This window comes from Rhincodon typus, chromosome 21, assembly GCF_021869965.1.
Source record: "Rhincodon typus isolate 14 chromosome 21, sRhiTyp1.1, whole genome shotgun sequence".
NCBI lineage: Eukaryota > Metazoa > Chordata > Chondrichthyes > Orectolobiformes > Rhincodontidae > Rhincodon > Rhincodon typus.
Window position 1 is genome coordinate 15,388,548 of NC_063352.1, and position 24,650 is coordinate 15,413,197.

At 42.5% G+C, this 24,650-nt stretch overlaps 1 protein-coding gene across 2 annotated transcripts in view; it reads left to right on the forward strand.

Moving 5' to 3' along the window:
- Positions 1 to 24,650, forward strand: part of caskin1 (CASK interacting protein 1) — a 579,066-nt gene that overhangs the window by 544,007 nt on the left and 10,409 nt on the right. For both annotated transcript variants that reach the window (XM_048609909.1, XM_048609910.1), the window contains 3 exons: positions 9,179 to 9,317; positions 15,521 to 17,767; positions 23,521 to 23,902. In XM_048609909.1, coding sequence (XP_048465866.1) covers positions 9,179 to 9,317; positions 15,521 to 17,767; positions 23,521 to 23,902 — 2,768 coding nt within the window. The remainder of the gene's footprint in view (positions 1 to 9,178; positions 9,318 to 15,520; positions 17,768 to 23,520; positions 23,903 to 24,650) is intronic.

Here is a 24,650-nt window from a genome sequence, read left to right on the forward strand (position 1 = left end):
AGTTCTTCACAGATGCTGCCAGACCTGCTGAGCTTTTCCAGCAACTTCTGTTTTTGCTCCTGATTCATAGTATCCGCAGTCTTTTCAGAATAGAGGGTTGTGACTAGTGATGTTCCACAGGAATCAGTGCTGGGACCTCTGCTATTCATGGTTTATGTAAATGATTTTGAGGAAAACATGGCTGGTCTAATTAGTAAGTTTGCAGACGAGACAAAGATTGGTGGAGTTGTGGATAATGAGAAGGATTGTCAAAGGATACAGTAGGATATAGTTCAGTTGGAGGCAGGGCAGAAAAATAGCAGATGGAGTTTAATCCAGACAAATGTGAGGTGATGCATTTTGGAAGGTAAAATACCGGTGGAAGTTATACAGTGAATGTCAGAACCTTTAGAAGTATTGAAATGCAGAGGGATCTGGGTGTATAAGTCCACAGATCACTGAAAGTGGCAGCACAGGTAGATAAGGTAGGAAACAAGGCCTATGGCATGCTTGCCTTCATTAGAAGAGGTATTGAGTAGAAGGATAGACAAGTTATGCTGTGGCCTTATAGAACTTCTGTTAGTGCACTCTTGGAATATTGTGTACAGTTCTGGTCACCACACTACCTGAAGAATGTGGATGCTTTGGAGATGGTACAGTAAAGGTTTACCAGGATGTTGCCCAGTATGGGGGATTTAGTGTTAGAAAGGCTAGATAGACTGGGTTTGTTTTCACTGGAATGCAGGAGGTTGAGGAGTGACTGGATAGAGGTTTATCAGATTGTGAATGGTGCAGATAGAGTGGAAAGTATGAAGCTTTTTCCCAGGGTGGAGGGGTCAATTACCAGGGGGCACAGGTTCAAGGTGCAAGGGGGAATGTTTAAAAGTGATGTGCGAGGCAAGTTTTTCACACAAAGGGTGGTGAGTGCCTGGAACACGCTGACAGAGGAGGTGGTGGAAGCAGACACAATCACAGCATTCAGGAAGCTCCTGAACGAATACATGAATGGGAAGGGAAGAGAGGGATACGGATCCTGTAAGTGAAGGCAGTTTTAATATGGAAGGGCAAAATGTGTCAGCATAGGCTTGGAGGGCTAAAGGGTCTGTTCCTGTGCTGTATTGCTCTTTGTTCTTTGAGGAGTGAGCTCAAGAGCTTAGGGCCTAGGTGTGTGAAGACTAACTGATGAAACAAAAATCCATAGTATTGTGCAACAAACAGGCAGTTGCTCTCTGGTTATATGCCCAATCAACAAAGTTTGCAAATCACAAACACACAGTCTTCAGAAAAATAACTGAGCAGGGTTGCAGATAAAGATGTGGAGCTATGAAATAAATCTGTAGTTCAGAGTCCTTGTAATGCTTTACCATAGGGTTACTCACCATATTCTACCATAATATGTGAAACAATGGCACTAATTTCCCAATTAGCTACTCCCAGCAAGGAGCATGATGTTCTAGTACAGCTGCCAACCCTCCAGAACTGTCCTGTAATTTCCAGGAATTGAAGGCCAATCTGTTGAGACCTCATGTGCATAGTTTAGAGAAAAATCATAAGCAACATTAAAAATGTTTTCCTTTTCTCATTATCTATGACTACGCTTATTCATTCATGATTAAAAATATGGAGATTGATGTATTGATGTTTGTCACAGTAACAGTCGAGGTTAATGAAATTGCCTGCCAAATGGTCTATTCCCTTTCTAATTAGCCACAGCAAAGCAGTGCACCTAGACAATGGACCAAAGGCATAAGTGTTGGGATGGGGTGGTTCGAGGTCAACTTTCAGAAATACATTCAAACAGTGGGGGCAACTTGAGTTACAGGAGGCACTACAGTCTTGGCCAGATATCTGCCTGTACCCAGATAGATTGTAAACCAGGAACTGCAGTCAACAATGTCCAGAGCTGTGTCCACTGTGAATTCTGCTCCTCATGAAATTAGCCAATCGGAGACATATTGTTAATCCTTCAAAAACCCAATGAAACTTCACCTCTTTTTTTCAGAATGGTAAAGAGCTACTCCTTAACATGGATTGTTGGTGTTGAAGGCTAAAATTTAAAGTCCTTTTCTAGAAAAGTAAACTTAGCTAGGAGTTGGATTTAGTTACATGACTTAAACAAGGAGGGTCTTTGTCTTTTGTGTTAAGCAACTCTTTCTATAAGAGACAATACTCCTTTTAAAAGACTACAGTTCTCACTGTAGCCTATATGTGATAGTTTTTCCATTGTTTGCTTAGTTTTAATTTCTTCCTCATACTTCGATAAGTGTTGAATCTAAGGGAAAGAAATGTTGGATTTAACTAAAATCACTCATTTCATCAAGTCTCCATTTCCAAAGACCACGCACAATCTGCATTTCATGAACTGTACCCTTCCCAACCATTGAATCACCCATTGAAAAATTCTTTAAAGTCTCCCCAACCTGGAGTCTAAACCGTACATACAGCGAGAAAGTTCATCTTGAATGCCTACCTTATTCTTGAACCTTGCATTGTGTGTCCTTCCCTAATGAATAAAAATGTTCTTGAGGGTAAGAATTCAAGGCTGCAACTCATTCACAGCTATCTTCATTTCAATAGATCTCTTTAAAAAGGTTTACAAAACAATACTTACCAACTAGGATTAATTATTTTACAATTGCAAATACTTTACTCATTTTTGTACACGGGGATCAATATCTGAAACTCAACAAGATCAGATTCTATAAAGAACAAAAATGGGTCAATCAAGAGATTTAGAATTGTTAAATCAGACTGACCATTAGTAAATCATATTCAGATATGTAGCCCAGAATTTGCTGAAGAGGAGCATTTCATAATGTGTCCTGTTAAATATATTTTTCCTGCATCCTTAAGCTTAAAGACTTTTGCTGACAAAGTGCCTGAATGTAAGAGCTGATAATGATATGGCAAAGATAACATGAATATCAAAACTAACAGTCTACCAAATGAAATTCTAAGGATTGAAAAATAAACTCAGAAGAAGGGTGAATTGAAGATGACATCAATGTCCAATTAGGTACAGAAAGAGAAATGAATATAGGGGAAAAAACTGTATTGAGCAAGAAAAAGACAGGGAGGAATGGGGATAAAAATTACATTTTAAAATTAGGCATCTTTTAAATCTCTGAGACTTTTGATTGTGCACTTTCTAGGCTTGAGAGAGTGAATGCTAATCATTAACAATCATAATTTATGCTATAAATTGCCAGATAAGATTTTCTGTGGTGAGTTTAATAGTTAATTAATGTCCAAATGTAGCAGCCTGATGGGGAGAGTGAAGGTAAGATGTTGTAGAGTGGCACAAATTGTCTGGTAACTTGTGGCAATTCACAGTTCATGCAGTACCACTTCTTACAACAGGGAGGTTGCTGAACCATTTGTACTTTAAAATTGGCCTGTGTGCTTCACATGCTGCTATCATTCAACAAATTCTGGGCTGATTCATTGTACAAGTCAGACATCGATTCTGTGCAATAGAATACTATTAGATGAATTGAAAATAAATCTGTACACCCAGATTCAATTCGGAAATTGAGGAAGTACCACTGAAGATTTGTTAGACAAGTTTTAATATTTTTTTCAATGATAGAATGTACATTTGAGGCTGCGACATCATTTTATCAGCCAAACCAGTGTTCTAAGATTCAATCTGCATGTTATTACTAGTTTGAATCCACGAGGATAGTATATTTTAGCATTTGGAACTAATGGTGAAACAATCACTCTCAATAGCCAACTTTTGCTATTGCTACTTAACTTTCCTAGCAGTACATTAATCTCCCCATTTTCAGTCCAGTTTCACTCTATCTCCTCTTTCTCATCCTCTTCTAGCCCAAGTGGCACCCCTCTGGAGGAGAGGACAGAGGACAACACAACTGATCTTCCAACACTCCTTCAAGTCTCTGGCCAAATTTTCTTCTAGTCATTCTATTGCTGCCAGGAGTACCCAGTTAGAGAGTTTACAGGGTTCCAGAGCTTAATTAATTAGTTGTACCCAAATGTGCACGTTCTACTTTTTACTTTCGCTTAATCCAAGTATTGAAGTATCTAATGGCAATAATCTCTGAGGCAGCATGGCCTCTGATATAAACTGCATTGTTTTCAACGCTTTGCTAATTAATAAATGCATCCAAGATGTATCTATTTAGAACACACTGTACCTTTCTCTTTTGTGTGGTTCCTTAAGGTAATATAATGGAGGAAGCTTGCTGTACCTACAAGTCTATATGAAGTAAAGCACTTTACCAGAATAAAAATTGCCCTCGGGCATAATATTTGGACTAACTCTGTCCAACTGACATTGCATCCAGCTTTTGTCCTCTGGGCGTTTTGGGAACAGCACTGCTCAGTGTTGCTCATTCAGAGTCTAGTGTTTTTATTCTCCTATTGAGTTGGATGAATTCATAATTCAGTATTTGAATGACCAACACTCTCAGTTATGCTCAGAAACCCATGATGGTCATGATCTTAAGCTCTGTAAGTAAATTTTATGTTGCATATTCACTGTGGAGATGAACAATCAGTGGTCTGAATCATTGCTGTGTAGCTGATAATCACCGAAAGGGTTAAAATTAAGGTATATAAGAATGAGATGAATTCCCATTGTTTTCTTGGCGGAGTACCTGAATTGAGCAGAAAGCGAGGACATAAATCCCAAGGAGGTGGATTCTTCCAGTGAGCTGCTATCATAATCAGCATTATTTTGTCCTTTATGTGTGGCTTAATGTGGCTTTCTTTTATAAGTTACAACCAAAGATTGGTTTACACACTCTCAAAACCGTTTCTGCCCATAGCTACTTCATGGCTTATGAGCTAGCGTTTAATGCTGCAGTGTAATTTTGCCAAGGTTCTACTGGGAGATTTTAAATCAGTTCAATAGGTTAATCACTACATGAGTGAAAGAGAGAGGAGTGCTCATAGTGCACAACAGGAATGAAAAAATATACAAATGACTTGAAGTTTAGGGAATCCTAGTTCAAGTAAGACTGCAGCTCAGGCTTTAATTATTCCCAATTTGCCAGAATCAAAAGTTTGATGTTTGAAATACAATCTGAAAAAAAAAGAATTAGTTCATTGAAATATTCCCGCATGTGTGACCGAGGTATCTGCATATTGTGTGCCATGTGTTTATTGTGCTTTTGTGTATTTGTGAAAATTGGAATTTGTGTTTCTTTTGCATAGCATGAAAAGCGATAGTATATCATCTCAAGGAAATAAAAATGTATAAATAAATACTTCTGTGTGACTTGCACCACAGTGCTTTGCGTTAATCACCAATTCTGGATGTTTTGTTTTACATTTTGATAATTATTATATTTTTAAGACAATTGTCAATATTACCAGAGGAAGGAAACAACATTAAAATACCATGTATTTTGTAAATGATAATATAAGACTGCGAATTAATTATTTACTAATAGTCAAAACACTTTATCCTGAAATAATTCCAAAGCTTTGTTTGCCTGACTGGATCTGTGTATCCAGCCTGTCTGTTCGTTTTCTGATGGCTACATGATGTCCATTACGTATTAGACTGGATTTTCACACAGATATTTAAGTCCCAAATTTCCAACATTTGCAGAAATGTTGACTCTTTTACTATAAATAAATAACCCATGTGGAAAGGAGTGTTACTGTTTGCAATGCATGTTTCTGTGCTGTGTTTGCTGTGTGTACACTTTCTGTACGTTAATTCAGTGGCTAGTTGGCTTCCAGACACAAAATAAATGTGGTAAACTTTGTTTTTCTTTTAAAACTGCATGTTTTGACCACTGTGCTCACATTGTTCTTAAAGTACAATAATTTGAATTTATTTTACGTTAGATGTGTGTGTATGACATTGAAGCAAGTCTAAATTTATATAATACCTTTAACATAGTTAAACATTATCTAGCGCCTCACAAGAACATTCTCGAGAATGAGGTGATATCAATATATGTGACCAAAAGCTTGGCCAGAAAGATCAGAGTTTGTTAAAGGAGAAAAGAGAAGTAGAGAAATTTAGGGTAGGAAATCCCAAGTTTAGGAGTGAAGGGGTTAGTAAAGTATTAAAATCAGGGATAATCAAAGGAGCAGATTTGAAGAAACATGGAGATCTCAAAGGGTTGTAAGCTGCAAGAGATTGGAATTGGTAAAGCTATGGAAGAATGCAAAAACATTGGTAAGAATTTTAAAATTGACTCTGTCCAGCAATGCCTCAATGTAGATCAGTGAGCATAAGGCACATGGGTGAATGGTACAAATTAGCACAACAGTAGCAGAGCTCTGTGTTAGCTCAATCATTGCTTGAACATATATAACTAAAGGTAACTGTTATTTGAGGGGGGGTCATTTTTCCACATGAAGTACTCCTTATGTAAAGCTTGAAAATAGAAAATTAAAAGGAAAACCTGTTTTTTTTCCTCTTTTGCAAAAAAAATAGTTGCACAATTTCTGCAACAGGGAGAGACAGCTTTAAGTATTGCAGTTGGAAGAGAGGTGTCATGTAGATCCAAAATAAAGATTTAGATTTATAAAGTACTCTTTGTGACCTCAGCACTTCCAAAATGCTTTGCACCCCAAAAAAATCACTTTAAAGTGAGATCACTGTAGTAATACAGGAAATACAATGACCACCTTACGCCTCGCAATGTTTTTATAATTAGATTATCTTGGTTTAATAATAGCAATTGAAGGGTAACTGTTGTCTGGAATTAATCCACTGCTCGTGTTCAAAATGGTGCCATGCGAAAGGACTGTTAACATTCACCTAGGAGGACACAGGGAATCTCAGTTTAATGTCTCACCCAAAAGACAGTTGGCCCAGCAGTGCAGTACTCCCTTTGTACTACCTTGGGAACATTAGCACTGAATTAACGCATAAATCCCTGGCATGAGACTTGAATCCATGGCCTTCTGACCAAGAAGCGACTGCTACTGACTGAGTCACAATTCATTTATGAAGTGAGTGGCAGACAATACATATTTTCAATGTATTATCCATCGCTGGCAATGGATACCAGGCCATTATTGTATAGGACCAAGAGATGTTTAAGAAATGTCAGACTGAATCCTCATGTCAGCAATAATATTGTCAACCTTAGTGGCTGAAGGGTGAATATTCATTTTCCTCCCAGAGTCAGGCTCTGCGTACACTACTATTACTGTCTTCTGACATATAGCTATTGCTTTTAGTCTCCAGCTACACAAGGTACTTGGTTAGCTCAATTGGCTGAATGGCTGGTTCAGTTCCCACACTGTTTGAGGTTACCACAAAGGACTCAACTTCTCCCCAACCTGAGCTGTGCTGATCTTCAGGTTAAAGCCACCACCAGCTGTCTCTCTCTCTGTCTGGAAGAGTGGGACTGTAGTGGTTTTACATTTTTACATAAGGTTCAAGGGCCACAATTGTTCTTTGAAAGCCCTAGTCATTGATGGGCAAAAATAAGTGTGGAAGTTTCAGTTTTGGGAGGACGCCGAAACTGGTTACAGTTTTCCTCACAACTTAGTCGTGCTGTAGGCTTTTTTTTGCATGACCACCAAAATAACACAGCTATTTTGAAATCAGAGAATTAAAAAGCTTTTTGTCTGTCCATTGCGCATGTTGCCTGTCAGAATTTTCCTCACTGCTTTGCTGGCCAAAATAGCAGGAGAGAAAGACTCTTATTATCTTGTCTCAATTATGCATTGTGTGTCTTCTGATTTTTCACTTTGATCTCCTTTGACTGCAAGTTGATTTCTAAAGAGCAGATCCCACCCCACCCTCCCTTTTATACCATTCAGTGGTTAAAGTGCTTCTCTGAAAGAGAAAAAAAGAGACATGACTGAGCTCCGACAGAATTGCTACCAACAATAGCCCTGGAAAATCTCCAGAGCTCTATGGCGCTTTGAACAGTGTCTGAAATCTGCCAGCTCCTACTTCCAGAATGATACTTTATATTCAACCCACTGTTCCTCCAACACCCTTCACTCTCCTGCTAACCTAATGTTAGTTTTGTTATTAATACCAAGGTCTAAAACGGTGAACTTTGAGAGAGTTTCATGGAAGTATTTAAGCATTTCCATGGTGAGTGATTAAAAGTTTTGGGGTGGTGTAAGGTGGGCTGCGTTGTGGTGGGGGAGGGCACTGGGGAGACGGAGGGATATCTGTATTTGTGTTAGCAATTTGTGCTTCTTTCTCTTCTCATCTCCTACCTCATCCAGTTGGAACCTGTCAACAGCTTCCCACAATGTATAAGGCACCAGTCAGTATGAAATGCTTTGGCAGGTATAAATTTCACTGCAATTGAAAAGCTGATTTATTTCAAAGCAACCTTTGACACACATTTCCAAATAGTGAGGTTGTTTAAACTGCGGGTTCAAATACGATTATAAGCAAATTTGGCATTTCAATTAAAGAGAAGAATGTGCACCCGCGTTATTGCGATTGGAAATCATTTTGTCACTTTGATCGCCAAACCCAGGGATAATTTGCAGCAAAGTTTGCAATGAGAAGGCATTGCACTGAGTTGTGGAAAGTTTTATCTGATTTTAGAGGGAGCTTCAGCTCAAACTTGACCAATGAAATGTCAACCGAGTTTTGGCTGCAATTTCCAGCTTGTAACATACAAGGGATTTTAAAGGGGATGCTGTCTCCAATACGAGAATTTAGAGCTGGGGGTCACTGTTCAAAGGTAAGGACTGTCCATTTGAGACAGAGATGAGAAGATTATTTTTCTCTCACTGAGGGTCCTGAGTCTTCAAGCTGTCTTCCTGAAAAGGTGATAGAGGCAGAGACTTTGGATATTTCTAAGGCAGAGGCAGATAGGTTTTGGTAAGCAAGAGGGAGAAAGGTAACAAGGGATTGTGGAGATGAGGCTACATGCAGATCAATTAAGATCTTATGAATTGGTGGATCAGGCTTGAAGGAGCTGAATGGCTGCTCCTATTCCTAATGTACATGTTTGTGCGAATGCTTCCAAATCAGAAACATATTTAAAGGTGATGTTGAATAAGTATGCAATGCCTGAAGCAATCACCTTAGCAGAAGCTCCATTGGATGTGGGAAACGCAAACTTGCCTTGCTATTTTCCAAACGTTTGATTACATCGACATTTTAAACCCAAAAAAACTAACCTGTCAATTGGCACCTTGAACCACGAGAAGAATTGGTTTTCACATTAAAGTTTTCATATTCCCAATACAAAGATGCTCTCAACACCTTTCTGTTTCTTTTTTCAAGAATGACCTGATGGAATGGCTCTCCATCATTGGCCTGGCACAATATTACAAGACACTTGTGGAGAACGGTTATGAAAACATCGAGTTCATCACTGACATCACTTGGGAGGACCTCCAGGAAATTGGCATCACAAAGTTGGGTGAGTGATGGCTGTTCTTTTCATGCCAGTCCTTTTTGGTTTGGCTTGCTTGAGGTGCTGAACGTTTATGATCCCCACCATGTGTCAGTGCAAAAGGTCTATTAAACCACAAAATCTTTGAATACCAGAGGAGGGTGATTTGGCCCATCTTGCCTGTGCTAACTCTTAGAAAGAGTTAAGCAATGATTCACTTTTCCATGCTTTCTCCCCCTAGCTCTGTGACGTTATCATTTTGAGGTAGATACTCAATTCTCTTTCAGAAATTACGACTGATTCTGCTTCAGCCAGCTTTTCAAGCAGTGTAACCCAGATTCCAAGAATTTTATTTTAATTGCTTGGATGTGCAGAACTTAAACATTGCTGAAAAGAGACCAGAGGTTGAAGCAATTCATCTTGCACTCATCAGAGCTAGAACACAAGAAACAGAGTTGAACAAAGGGATACTATTTTATACAGCATGGGAAGAGGGTGCTGACTGGTTGGGCTTTCATTGACAAGGGGATTCAGGAAGAACAGTTAACTGTTAATTCTGAGTCTGAGTTAATTCTCAGACCAGCCATCAAATTTCTCAGTGGTCATGGTATTCCCACTGGGATGCAGCAGATGGCTATCTCCATGACCCCTTTTCTTTTTCGGAAAAGCTCTCCTGCTGCCCTTATCCTTCTAAGTTAAAGGGCTTGTGGGCTTTCCATCTGTCATAGCGTGTTTCCATTATTGTTACTGCCCCCCATCATTTTGAACACTTATTTCCTAACTATAGTCTGACAACAGTTCTGTTGGCATTTTCTTTCAAGAAAAATTTCTTCTTGAGACCAATCCTGAAGAACACAATTCTTGTCGGAGCTCTTTTGTCCCAAAGAAAATTTGTATTGCACTCAAGTGTTAACTCTGTCTCTCTCTCTCTCTCCACAGATGCTACCAGACCTGCTGAGTGTCTCCAGCACTTTCTGTGTTTGTGTTGTACATTTAAACGCGGAAAGGTTATGATTAAAAGGTGTGATCCCTAAAATGATGGAGTCTCACAAGCAATAGGACTGCAACAGAATATAGGAAAGGAGAGTCTGAAAACAGAACTGTTGTCAGACTGTAGTTCAGAAATATATTTTACTGTATTACACACAGGTAAAACGTTTACTGCTTTTATGTATAAACTTCCATTATTTTTGATGGGATAGTGTTCAAACGTAATTCTTTACTGATAACAGGCTGTGCAACCAGTTTCTCTTTTGTTGTGTATTTGGAATATTTATCATCAGCAAAACTAAATTATCGTTCACAAGGCTGCTTGAATTGAATTCAGAAGGACAATAATAATATCTCATTAAGTGGGCCATGGCTGGACATGAGGCCTTATTTCATATTTAGAAAGACATACTCCAGTAATGCCATCAGGATGTCTGAAAGTGCTTTCAAGCCAATGAAATACTTTTCAGATATTGTTATAATGTCAAAGATGCAGCTTTAAGCATAGATGGATCCCACAACAGCAATGCAATAATAACCAGATAATCTGATTTTTAGCGATCTTGGTTGAGAGATGGATGCTGACTGGGACACTGGGGATAGCTCTCCTGCTGTTCTTCAAAATAGTGCCAAAGCATAATCGCATCTACCTGTCTAGGCAGACAAGGCATCAGCTCGGCATGTCATTGGAAAGATAACAACTCTGGCAGTGCAGCCCTGGGAAGATTGGCCCAGAGCTCTGTGCTGAAGTCTCTGAACCCACAACTTGTTGACTCAGAGGCAGGACTGCTACGAAATGTACACATCAAGGTGCACCGGTGAGACCAAGTTAGGGCCTGCATTGTAGCACTGAAACCCAAAAGCAGAATCGAGATGCCTACTTTGTCAGTGTGTCTTAGCTTGTATTCTCTGAATGGGGAGGATAAAGCAACTTTTGATTTTAGAGGTCAGTGGAAAAAGAAGCAAATTGAAGTATATTATTGGCACCGGACATACAGTTACTCACAAAGAAACAAAATAAAAGCCCATTATTGAGGAAGCAGTGGAATGTATGGAGGGCTTTTTGCTATTGCCTTTTGCTAATTAGCTCAACCTAAAACCTTTTAGGTTTATTTTCCAGCATGTTCTGTCCTGCTTTACACGGTTCATAGACACTTTGAAACTAAAGGACAGATGGAGACCTATCGCTGCACTTTCACTAGGGCAAGCTCTTCAACCATAGCTATAAGGACAATGAACTTAAATTTAACTGAAATTGCTGGAGAAACTCAACAGCTCTGGCAGCATCTGTGGGGAGAAAGCAGAGTTAATGTTAAACAAGGAACAAAAACAAAGTTGCTGGAAAAGCTCAGCAGGTCTGGCAGCATCTGTGAAGGAGAAAACAGAGTTAACGTTTCGGGTCCGGTGACCCTTCCTCAGAACTGTGAGAGGGGCACAGCAATGATCCTCAGTGAGAGAGGGGTACACTGGCAGAGATAGTGAGTTGTTCCTGGAACAGCGTGTGACAAAGTGAGGTTGGAGTCAGACGGGAGGAGCACCATAGGGATGGGGTAGGTAGTTAACGTGGTGTGTTTGGTAAGATGCAGCGAGAAAACTTGCTAGGCCTCACGGAGAAAACATCCTCCAAGAAAGTTGCGCTTGGCCAAAATAATGTAAGAGTCAGCCTGAGTCTATTCTTGTTTTTTCAGAATATTGTGCTTGGTTTACACATCAGTTGACATTTTCAGATGTGGATATTGTTGGCAAGACTAGCATTACGATTTGAGAGGCAAGTGTACAATCATTGAGGCAAATTAGCAGTCAACCTGATTGTGTGCTAGTGTAACATCAGTCATTGGACAGTCTGTTTTACATCTTGTTGTGCTCAGGTCTCAGACAAGGTTCCCCAGTTTGTTATGGCTCCAAACAAGAAACCCTAAATTGTTAAGCTCCGGGATGAGGAAAGGTGAACTCGCTCACCTACATCATTTCAGCCCCCTGAGTGGGTTACGACAAAGTTAATTTAAAAATAGATCCCTATCGTTGTGGATACCCAATGCTCAGACCCAAATGGTCTTTTGCTTTAAAAAGAGACAGGTTTTCTCGAATTGACAAGGGGAGAGTTTATTAATCATTTAATCCCAGAAGTGTTATAAATGCTCAAACATAGAGGTTAGAAATAACAATCCAAAAAGATCAAGGTTAAAGAAAAACACTGAGATATGGTTAAGACTCTGAATTGTTTGCACAAAAGTAAGAAGTTGAAAGTTGCGGCTATTGCATTGTGGGTTACAGGTAACATTGACATTGGTAGTGAAGAGCCAATTTCAAGTTTTGCAGGTTGGTTGAGAGTTTGTTGTTGTGCTTCCTTTCAATTTTGATTGAACTCCAGCATTCAGGGTCAGACAGAGCCCTTTCTCTGTCCTATTTCTTTTTGTCTGGCTTACTAGCTAACTGGCTAACTCTCAGAATGAGAGCGTCCCAATGCTTACAACACAGAGCTAACTAGGAGATAACACTTCCACTGTGATTTTTACAGCATGTTAACACTTAAATCCAGGCTGGAACACACAGGTATACAAGAAAATGTTCAGTACCACTAGTACACTCCAGTAGAGTTGAAACTGGCTTTTCAATCCCTTTCTTTGTGTGTTCTTCAAAAAGAAAAAAAAGTGTCTGCAGTATGTTATATAATCCACAGGGCTGAGTTGCTATTGAGCAGGGAGTCAACAACCCTCATTATCTTTGTAGCCACAAGAAAATCACAGGCCAGTCTGTTTTGATTTGCCTCTTCACATTCTGGAGGGTTCTTGTTTGATGTTTCATTTGCATCTTCAGTTCTGACATTCTGTGGCTGCTCTCTCTCCCTTCAGACAGGCACGTAGTTGTTTTTAGCTGTATTAGCCCTCTTTTAAAAAAGACACCTTTTGGAAGTACAAGTTAAAAGTGTTGCTAGTACATGGGGTTCCGACCCAAGGTCATGCCAATCACTTATAACTTTGCTTTCTCATTAATATAAAATGTGCTGCTGACCCAGTGTTACCTGTTAATATTGTCACATAATGTCAAATTCTTCCACACGATTCCAATGTTTACTGTTTCTGGGGAAACATTTACAACAAAAGATTGGACGTGAATAGAGTGGCTGTGGAGAAGATGTTTCCACGAGTAGGAGTGACTAGAGGCTGAGGGTGAAAAGTGAAGGGGCAACCCTTTAGAACTAAAACGAGGAGGAATTTCTTCAGCCAGAGTGTGGTGAACCCAAGGAACTCATTGCTGCAGAAGGCTGTGGAGGCCGAGTCATTGACTGTATTTAAGACAGAGATAGATAAATTCTTGATTAGGCAGGAGATCAAGGATTATGGGGAGAACGCAGGAGAATGGGGTTGAGAAACATATCAGCCGTGATCAAACAGCAGAGCAGACTCAATGGGCTGAATGGCCTAATTCTGCTCCCATACAGTATGGTGTTATGGACCTTCCAGGAGTAAGTCATCCTGTAGGCTGTCAGTCAGATTTTGTGTTCACCATTCAGCTCAGACTTTTATTTCTGTTGTTACTCAGTCGAAGTGCAAGCTGCTAAAGATGTAGCAAAGCCAATGGGGCATCTCATGGAGCGGGGTTAGGGCACTCTCCAAGGTGCTGGCTTTTGGACGAAACATTAACTTGAAGTTTTCCTCATTAAGGCCCTTAAGTCTTCGTTCTGAGGTGTTTGGAAACATTGCACTGCCATGATGAATCAGGGTATCCTTGCTGTTGTGGTCACTATTTATTACTCAACTAACATAATTAAAACAGATGATGTGGACATTATCACATAATTGTTTGCTAGACCTTGAGCAATAGGACTAACACTTTATATTCTTAACCAGTGCGAATTAGAGATTGAAACAGGCAATTGATGAGGAGCCCAAAATCAAGGCAGTGTGATTTTTAACAGTTTTGCCTGAATCAGGTTCACAAATGTGTTCCAGTACCGATCTATGTTGTGACCCCTGTATGGAGGGGTTACAGACAGGCGGATGCTACAGATAACTTGCAATTACCAACAGCTTGCACGCACAGACAAGGTGAAACTACAGGCATATTGCAGTAACAGATGGATTACAATTACAACTTGGTTACAGTTACAGGCAGGTTGCAGTTACCAACATGTTGCAGTTACAGACAGATTAATGTTACAAACTGGCTGATTTACACACAGTTTGCAATTACAAATAAGGTACAGTTACAGTCAGGCTGCAATTGCAGACAGATTAAAACTACAGAAGGCTTCAGTTACAGACAGTGTGAAATTGTATGATGAGGAATAATTTAAACAGCTGAAAGTAGGTCTGCAGAACATCTGACTGTTTTATTTATCCCGGCCTGGTTCACAACCAGTTTGAATTCAGGCCCTCTGAGTATTAGTGTTTAAATATCTCAAATAGAATTGTGTGAAGTTCTTTGTCTGCTCTTTTTACCCAGCACTAACCCAGCTATTGTCAACCAGTCAGATCCTCTGTTCAAACGATTTCATGCACCACTTTTGTCATTTTCAAAGTGACTCATTTCAAAGCAGATAATGGTCAAAGCGCAAGCAATGGACTCAAATTACAAAAACACCTAAAACCCAAAACGATACAGAAAACAAAGAAATTTTGACCTGCCTAACATATGTTAACTTCAGACCTAAAAGCAAAATCAAATCTTTACTTATGTCATGGTGTTGTAAAATGTACAATTTTTAAAGAGTGCGTTATTCCTGAGAATAGGTTCAAGATAACTTCAAAGTTGTAACAGAAGCAGAGACAGTGAGAGACAAAGAAATAGTGAGAGACAGAGAGAGAGAGAGAAAGACAAAGAAACAGTGAGAGAGACACAGAGAGAGAGACACACAAGAGAGAGAGACACACGAGAGAGAGAGAGACAGAGACAAACAGAAAGAGACAGAGAGAGACAGAGACAAACAGAAAGAGACAGAGAGAGACAGACAGCGAGAGAAAGAGACAGAGAGAGACAGACAGCGAGAGAAAGAGACAGAGAGAGACAGAGGCAAACAGAAAGAGACAGAGAGAGACAGAGGCAAACAGAAAGAGACAGAGAAAGAGACAGAGATAGAAGGAGACAGCGAGAGAAGGAGAAGCACTCAAAGTGTTTCACACCAGTATTCAACTGGTATTTATTCCTGTGAAGCCTGTCCTGTGCTGACTCATTGTTGAAAGTTACAAGTTGTCGTTTTGGAGTTAATTTGTTTCGTATTTTTTTTTAAATTCTGTTAGGTCATCAAAAGAAGTTTATGCTCGCTGTGAAGAAACTGGCAGAAATCCAACGAGCCACCCGCTATGAGTCTGGCACCTTGAAGAAGAAAGCCCCACAGTCGTTGGAGATTGTGACTATAGAGTCTCCTCAAGGTGAAAATGCTGAATGCCAGTCTCCCAAGATGTCTACCTTCCAGGACAGCGAACTGAGCAATGAGCTGCAAGCCGCCATGACCAGTGCTGGAGATGCGAAGGACAGCCTTGAGCCGAAACAAGCCAACCACACTGTGCCTGCTGTAGAGGGCACTGCCTACCAAGCAGAAGGGGCCACCCAGGAGTGTGACAACAGCAGCGGTGCCAAGGTGAAGCTGAATGGCACCACTCAGGAAGTAGCAGGAGGAGGGAGCAAGCTGCAAAAGGCAGCCCTGTCCAAAAGCCAGGAAAACCTCGAGAGCCCGAGCCAACGATCGATTGTCACAGAAGTAGTTGGTCCCACAAGACGCAGCCACCGACAAGGGGTTCAAAGAGCGAGCGTACCACCGGCGCCTGGCAAGCCAAGAGAGTCCTTCTCTCACGCTCATCAAGCGCTGGTCTCGATGTCAACATTCACCCCACCACAGACGCCCACAAAGCCTAGGCCTTCCTCTCCGCAGACCCTCAATGTCCCTCAGGCCACGGCCAAAGTGAAGCCCATCCCGCAGCTCCTGCAGACGGACAGGCCCATGTCCCCGAGGTCTCTGCCACAGTCGCCCACTCACCGGGGCTTTGCCTATGTCGTGCCACAGCCCGTGGAAGGTGAGGGGTCAGTGGGGCCCAGCCACACATCGAGCCCGCTGGCCCAGGCTGTCCCCGTTCTGCCAGTTTCCGTCCCCGTGCTCTGCCTCCCTCCGCACGCCAACGATTCCGAGGGAGACCCCTCGAGGCCGAAGAAGCGAGCGCACAGCGTGAGCCGCTACGCCGTGTCTGACAGCGAGCAGGAGAAGGATGAGCTGGCCTTACCCGACGCAGGCCCATATGCCACCATCCAGAGGCACGTGGCCCGCAGCCACTCGGTGAGGGGGCACTCGGCCGCCGACAAAAACGTCAACCGTAGCCAGTCATTTGCGCTGAGGCCGAAGAAGAAAGGGCCGCCGCCACCGCCACCCAAACGGTCCAGCTCGGCCATTTCCAGCACCAACCTCGGTGACGACTTGCCAAAGGAGAAGGAGACAGGCAGCCTCAAGGACCCCGACGCCAAGGCCAGGCTCAAGGAGCAGCGGAGGGCCAGTGATTTTGGGGGGACCGTGGAGACGGGGAGTGCCGGCAGCGTGAAGAGCATCGCCGCCATGTTGGAGATGTCATCCATCGGCGGCGGCGCCCGGGCCCTCACCCTTCACCGGTCGTTCAAGGCGGAGAGGGGCCCCGGCGGCTCCTACGGCCCGCTGGCACAGCCGGTCAGCTCGGAACATTCCAGAGTCGCCACCGTGCTGGCCACTGTGAAGCGCGGGCCTCTCGACAGGTCCCGGGATGCGATCGGGCTGGACGGCGAGGTCATCAATCGGAGGCGGACCATCAGTGGACCTGTCACGGGCCTGATCGCAGCTGCCAGGAAGGAGAAGGCCGACGGCGGCCCACCTCCTGGGCCTGAGGCCGAGATGCCCGTGGACAGGCTTCAGGTGGATCCGACCGGATCGTCCAGGAACAGTTCCTCGGAGAATCTGCCGTTCGCCGAGGAAGGAAACCTGACCATCAAGCAACGGCCTCGCCAGCCGCTGAAAACCGACGGTGCGGAATGTCTACCCCATCTCCAGGTCAACTCCGAGCTTGTGAAGCAACAGTATTCCGGCTTCACCGCGTTCGAACTCACAAGCACACTGAAACGGAAAGGGAAGCCCAGGCCAACCCAGCAGCAAGAGGTCATGGCCTTCCATTTAACCGAGTCAAATACCGTCAAAAGGCGTCCAAAAACCAGGGAGAAGGATCAACTGGAATCTCCTCAGGAGGCCCATCACCATGCGATGCTTCAGAATGGCACAGGAACAGTTAAAAGAAGGCCGGTGTCAGACATGACAGGAGGAGAGACGTATCCGAGCTTCTTGACTGTAGGAGAGATCCCCCGAAGAAACAGCGGAGAGCATGCCTCCCAGTTTTCAGACGGGGAGACGAAAAGACCTGTTAAACCACCAGTGTCTCCAAAACCTACCCTTACTCAGCCAACAGGTTTAAAAAGACATGGACTGTCAGCAGCCAATGCCAAGAAGTCTCCGTTGCCTGGTCCCGGGAGCCCAGGTATATTTTCCTACTTGTTATATCATTTACTTCAGCTGTCATCCTCTTTTCCCTGTGATTCCTACAGTCCAGAAATATTCACAGAATGCACAAACATTCGTACAGACCATGAACATTCTGACAGTCCAGAAACATTCCTACAGCCCAGAAATATTCCTAGAGTCCAGAAACATCCCTGTTTGTTCAGAAATATTCCCAGAGTCTACAAATATTCCTATTGTCCATAAATATTCCCAGAGTCTACAAACGTTCCTGCAGTCCACAAATATTCCTATTGTCCGTAAATATTCCCAGTGTCTACAAATGTTCCTGCAGTCCACAAATATTCCTATTAACCATAAATATTCCCAGAGTCTACAAACATTTCTACAGTCCACAAATATTCCCAGAGTCTACAAATATTACTACGATCCAGAAATACTTCCAGAGTCCACAAATGTTCGTATGGTCCAGAAATATTCCCACAGTTCTCGAAATTTATTGCTGGAAGCAAATATTCCTACTGTCCATGAACATTCCTGCAGTCCGCTGATATTCCTATAATCCAGAAGTGAAAAAGAAGGTGTCATGTTCATCACAGCTCCATTCATCACGTGGGGAACATCCCTCATGGGGCAGGCTAGAAGAACCTGGGCTATCTCCACTTCCTCAACCTTCATCATGTGTTACGTCATCACCAAAGGGCTTCTCACTATCAGAGGGCTTAAAGATGCTGAGTCAGTTTTGGTTTAGCAGATCTGTCTATATAAAACAGAAAATCTTCCGCAGGTCAGGTAACATCTGTGGACAGAAAAACAAGAGCTAACACTTTAGGTCAAAAATGTTATTTCCACAAATATTTCCAATCTGTCAGCACTTTGTGTTCTTATTGGATGGATGTATATTTCTACATCATATTACGAAGTTTTAAAGATGAGGATCCAAGTTTTTTTTTCCCAACAACTGTTGAAAGAATAAAATACTTGCATTTATGTAGTGCCTTCTAGTAACTGTCAGATGTCCCAAAGCGCACACCGAGAATGAAAAATTTTGAAGTGAAGTTAGTGTTGCAATGTCAGAAGTGCAGCAGAAAATTATTGCACAGCAGTCTTCCACAAACATCAGTGTGGTAGTGATCAGATAAACCACTTTTGTGATGGTGATTGAGAGAGTCACATTGGCCAGCAGAATTGGACTTGGTTTGTGTTCTCATTCAAAAGCCAGCACCTCAGGCAGTGCAGCACTCCCCCGGTCCTGTACCAAAGTTTGCTAAATCATACTATGCTGTTGTTTTCCAAAGAATGACAATGTGTAGCATCAGGATTAGGCTCTTCTGCCCCTCCAGCATTCAATGTATTCACAGCTTTCCTATACCTATGCTCCATTAACCCGCTTACACTCCAAATTGCCCTAGTGTAACAAAAATCTTTCATTCTCTGTCTTACAAGCTCCAATTACAGAAATCATAGCCTTTTATGGGTGTGAACTCCAGATTTTAACTATTCTCTACATAGAAAATGTGCTTCTTCATTTCCGCTCCCACCCCCCCCAAGGCCTATGATTTATTTCAATGTTACATTCCTTTTTTATAATTTATTCATTTTTGTGGGATGTGGGTGTCGCTGGCTGGCCAGCATTTATTGCCCATCCCTAGAAGGTAGTGGTGAGCTGCCTTCTTGAACTGCTGCAGTCCTCCTGCTGTGGGTTGACCCACAATGCCATTAGGGAGGGAATTCCAGGATTTTGACCCAGTGACAGTGAAGGAACGGCGATATATTTCCAAGTCAGGATGGTGAGTGGCTTGGAGGGGAACTTGAAAATGGTGGTGTTCCGATGTGTCTGCTGCCCTTTCCTTGCAAATAGTAGTAGCCGTGGGTTTAGAAGGTGCTGCCTAAGGATCTTTGGTGAATTTGCTTTTGATTATTTCACCAGGGGAAATAGTTTCTGTTAAGTTACCTTTGCTTTTTGTAGTTTGAGATATCAGTCATCTAGTTAAGATTTTTTGCCCTTCCTTTTGATTCCCAATAAAATTCTCGAACATGATCCTTTGATTTTTTTTCCCAAAAATATCCACTTATCTTCATAGTTCTTTGAAGGTAAGGCATATGGGGTTTTGGGCTTCATAACTAGGAGTATTGAGTACAAAAGCAGAGATGTTATTGCTGAACCTAAAGCTCTGGTTGGGCCATAACTAATAAATTGGGTCCAGTTCTAAACACTGGCCTTTAGAAAGAATATGAAATCCTTCAGAGGGTGCACTAAAGATTTCCCAGAACGGTTCCAGGAAATTTTAAGGCAGATGTATATGACTTTTTTGTTAAACAAGGGGTTGAAAGATTATTACGGGTAGGTAGGCATGTGGATTTGAGGAATGCAATCAGATTAACCAACTGAATCTGTTTAATGCATGTTTGGATGGAGAATATGATAACATTTCAAATATTCCTATGAAATTAAGCTCTCCTTTGTCTATTTTTCCACCCACATCGGAACCACCAGTAGATACAATTATCCAAGGTGACCATCAACAGTGAATGATGTCACATGATTCCTGTTTCCATTCATCAATTTTCATTCACAAAATCACACACATTTCTTAGTGATCGCGATATTCAAGCGAGTTTTTCAAATACAAGGCATGAGGGCAGCTTCAACTGCAAAAATAACAAGAGGCATGTTGGGAAATGCACGTTGCTAGGCTAAATAGAACAACAATAACAAGTTATATTTATCTGGCATCCCTAATGTGATGAAATTTCCCAAGGCACTTACAGAGGCACGATAAAGCATCATTGGAAACCAAACCACAGAGGAACTATTAGGTCAAATGACCAAAAACATGGGCAGTTTAACTCCCATCCACAAAAGGAGGTAAAAAGCAGGTAAACAGAAGCTGGGTCAAAGAGGTGGGTTTTAAGGAGCTTCTAAAAGAAGGAAAGAGGAGCAAAATCCAGGGTCACTGTTAAAGTCTGAATTGGGAAACTCGTCGTAAGTCGAGGGTAGAAACTTGGAAGATAGGAGCAGGAGGAGGCCATTCGGCCCTTTGAGCCTGCTTCGCCATTCATCATGATTGTAGCTGATTGTCCAACACAATAGCCTAATCCTGCTTTCTCCCCATAAACTTTGATCCCATTCACCCTATGTGCTATATCCAGCCGCCTCTTGAATGGATTCAATGTTTTGGCATCAACTACTTCCTGTGGTAATGAATTCCACAGGCTCACCACTCTTTGGGTGAAGAAATGTCTCCTCATCTCCGTCCTAAATGGTCTATCCCGAATCCTCAGACTGTGACCCCTGGTTCTGGACACACCCACCATCGGGAACATCCTCCCTGCATCTACCCTGTCCAGTCCTGTTAGAATTATATACACTTCTCTGAAAGCTAGTGATTTCAAATAAACCTGTTGGACTATAACCTGGTGTCGTGTGACGTCTGACCTTGTCCACGCCAGTCCAACATTGGCATGTCCACATCATGGCCACCATCAACAGCAATGCAATTTTGAGCTCAGGAATTTCTCATGTGTCAAATTCGGAACCTGGCACTTTATTTTGTGTTTATTTAGCTATCAGCAGATACTATAGCATCAACAAATTAAATTTAACCAAATCAAACAACATTTTGTTGTGAGGTCATTTTGTTCTATAATAATTACTACTTCATCTCTACTTTTCACATGCTTTTACAGTTTTAACAACCTAAGCCAACACTCAAGACATGCAGTAATTATAGCAGATCCTCCTTTTAAATTTACACAGCCATTCCAAAAAGAAACATGCTTTGAATTGCAGCATGAATAACGTACAGTAAAATAGTCATTATTTTAGACGGGCTAGTTCCTAATGTGCCAGATTTCCAGTTTTAGTGTTCACTTGGATCAGCAGTACCACAGTGTGGGGTTATGTAAAGTCACCAGCATCTCAGAGGACTATACAGCCGGTCACTATTAGAGATAGATGACTGGTGATGGTTTAACCTGAGGGTAACCATGCCTCAGGCGAGGGGAGAGCTTGAGAAGGAGAGTCGTTCGTTGTAACCTCGGCTGGTGTGGGAATTGAATTCACACTGTTTGTGTCATTTTGCCTCATAAACCAACTGTCCAGCCAACTGGGCTTAGGGTCGGTGAGCTCAATTGGCCTGGATGAGCTCAATTGTCCTGGATGAGCTCAATTAGCCTGGATGATTGATTTGTCATCCATTGGCCTACACGCAGGCTCAATTCCCACACCAGCTGAGGTCACCACAACCTTGTCCCTCAGCTGCTTGTGATGGTCCTCAAGTTAAAGTAACCACCAGTCACCTCTCTGTCACCTCTCTTTATTACTATTGGTTATGTCACTGAGTTCGCAATCCAGGCAACCCATGGGTTTAAATCACACCGGAGCAGTTTTAGGGCATTTTAATTTATAGCAGACTATGAAGCTGTTGGTTTGTCATAAAATAAACCCTGACTACTTCTGTTTTGGTTTCCTTATCCAACAAATGATACATTTGCCACAGAGGCCACGTCACATAAGGTAGGGTGATAAGTGAGTTTGGTCGTGTTGTGTCTTCCTGTTGTGGTCTGTCTCGGAGGTAACAGCGGATTATGCTTTACACCCTACCATACATCAGAGACATCTCAGAGATGACCACAGGGCTACTCAGACCCCTAGGTATCAGGGTCGCCCACGAACCAACGACCACCCTGCGACAGCTACTGACAAACATAAAGGATCCCATACCTACAACCAGCAAAACCGGTGTAATATACAAAATACCAGGCAAGGACAGTGAGAAACATTGCACAGGCCAAACAGGAAGAAAACTGACAATAAGGATACACAAACACCAACTAGCCACCAAGAGACACGACCAATTCTCACTGGTCTCATTACTCATGGATAAAGAGGGACACAAATTTGACTTGGACAACATATCCAAAATCGCACAAGCCAAACAGAGACACGCCAGGGAATTCCTGGTGGCCTGGTATTCTAACCGGAACTCCATCAACAAACCCATTGAATTAGACCCTGTGTACAAACCAGTGAGAAACAGAACCGGAAGTGGTACCAAACACCCCAGCAAACCGAAGCATATAAATAACAAGCAGGACAGAACACCAACGCCTCACCGGAGGCGCACTGACGATGTTACCTAGTGGGGTGATGAAACATTTGTAACCAAACCCATCGCCTCAGTGAGCAACTCTACAACCTCATGTTATAGCCAGTTAAGATGTGTCTTCACTGGTGTCATGCATTAATAGCCAGATCATCTGTTTTTGTGATGTGTTCACCGAGGGTTAAATATTGACACAGAAACCAGACAGAATTCTTCTGTTTTTCTTCAAAATGGGGACACTTTACATCCACCTGAACAGGCAATCACAGACTTATGTTTAAGATCTGATCTGAAAGCTGGTACCTCTGACAGTGCAGCTGGCCCTCAATGCTGCACTAGAATGTCTGCCTTGCTTTTGTGTTGAAGGTACTGGTGTAAGATTTGAACCCACAACCTTCTGACTCAGATATTCCTGACTCAGTGTTACCATTGAATCCGGCCCAGACTCTTTGTGGTTGTAGAGCCAGTATGAAGGGAATGGTGTTATATGTTGCTGAACAGGTCATCAGTGAAATGCATGGGGATAATTTCTTTAGTGCTAACCTTTGAGTCATCTGCAGGTATCTTGTTCTTGCCCAGTTATTCAGCTATGCTCGAATGTTGTCAGTATATATTTCTATTTTTCTTAACGTGATATTTCTTTGCATCGCTTTTCTATCCCCAGAAGTGAAACGCGCCCCACCCCCTGTCTCCCCAAAACCAATCCTACCTCCCCCTCTGACCCCTCCCAAACCCATCAAACCCCACACCATTCTGCAGTCGCTGAGTGCAGGCCCCACCCCTGTCCCTTCTCCTGCCAAGCAACCAACCATCAAAGCAGCAAGCACACCGCCGTCCCTGTGTTCGAGCCCAGCTAAACCCATCACCGGAGCTCAGCCCCAACAGGTCCCGGTCAAGCCACCAAGGTCCTCGATAGCTGGCTCTTCCACAGAGATGGCCACGACAGAAGTAGCACAACTGAAGCTAGAGGAGACCAGTGCTTCACTGGCAGCAGCTCTACAGGCTGTGGAGGAGAAGATCAAACACGACGAGGGCCAGGAAGCAAAGTAAGTTGCTTGGTTTTGTTTCCATCGTGCGCGCGATGCTGATGGACTGAGGTCAATAGTGTCTTAGTATGCCTCACGATTAAAGATGGACATAGAACCATAGGCATTCGCAGCACAGAAGGAGGTCATTCAGCCCATAATGTCTGTGTGCTGGCCCACAGGATTAGACATAACCCTACCTTCCAGTCCTGGGCTCTGTAACCCTGTAGTTTGTGGCTCTTTTTCGTGTGCATATCTGATTTCATTTTAAATGTATATCTGCCGTCCCATAAGGCATCCAAATTCCCACTCTCTACTGAGCAAAATGACCTCTTAAACCATCTCCTCTTCTACGCTTACTGCTTATCGTCCTCGCTAGTGAAGTCTCTTTATCCACTCTGTCCAGAGCATTCATAATTGTATACTCTAAAGATGTGATCGCACTGGAGGGGGTGCAGAGGAGATTCACTAGAATGTTGCCAGGGCTGGTGCACTTTCAGTACAAAGTGAGGCTGGGTAGTTTTCTTTAGAGCCGAGGAGGGGGTGTGACTGAAGTGTATAAGATTACGAGGGGCATGGACAGGTGGAAAGGAAGCAGCTCTTCCCCTTAGCTGAAGAGTCAATAATGAGGGGAAAATTTTAAAGTGAAAGGCAGGAGGTTTCAGGGGATTTGAGGAATTACTTTTTCACTCAGAGGGTGGTGGGAATCAGAAATGCAGTGCTTGGGATAACACAGTGTGGAGCTGGAGGAACACAGCAGGCGAGGCAG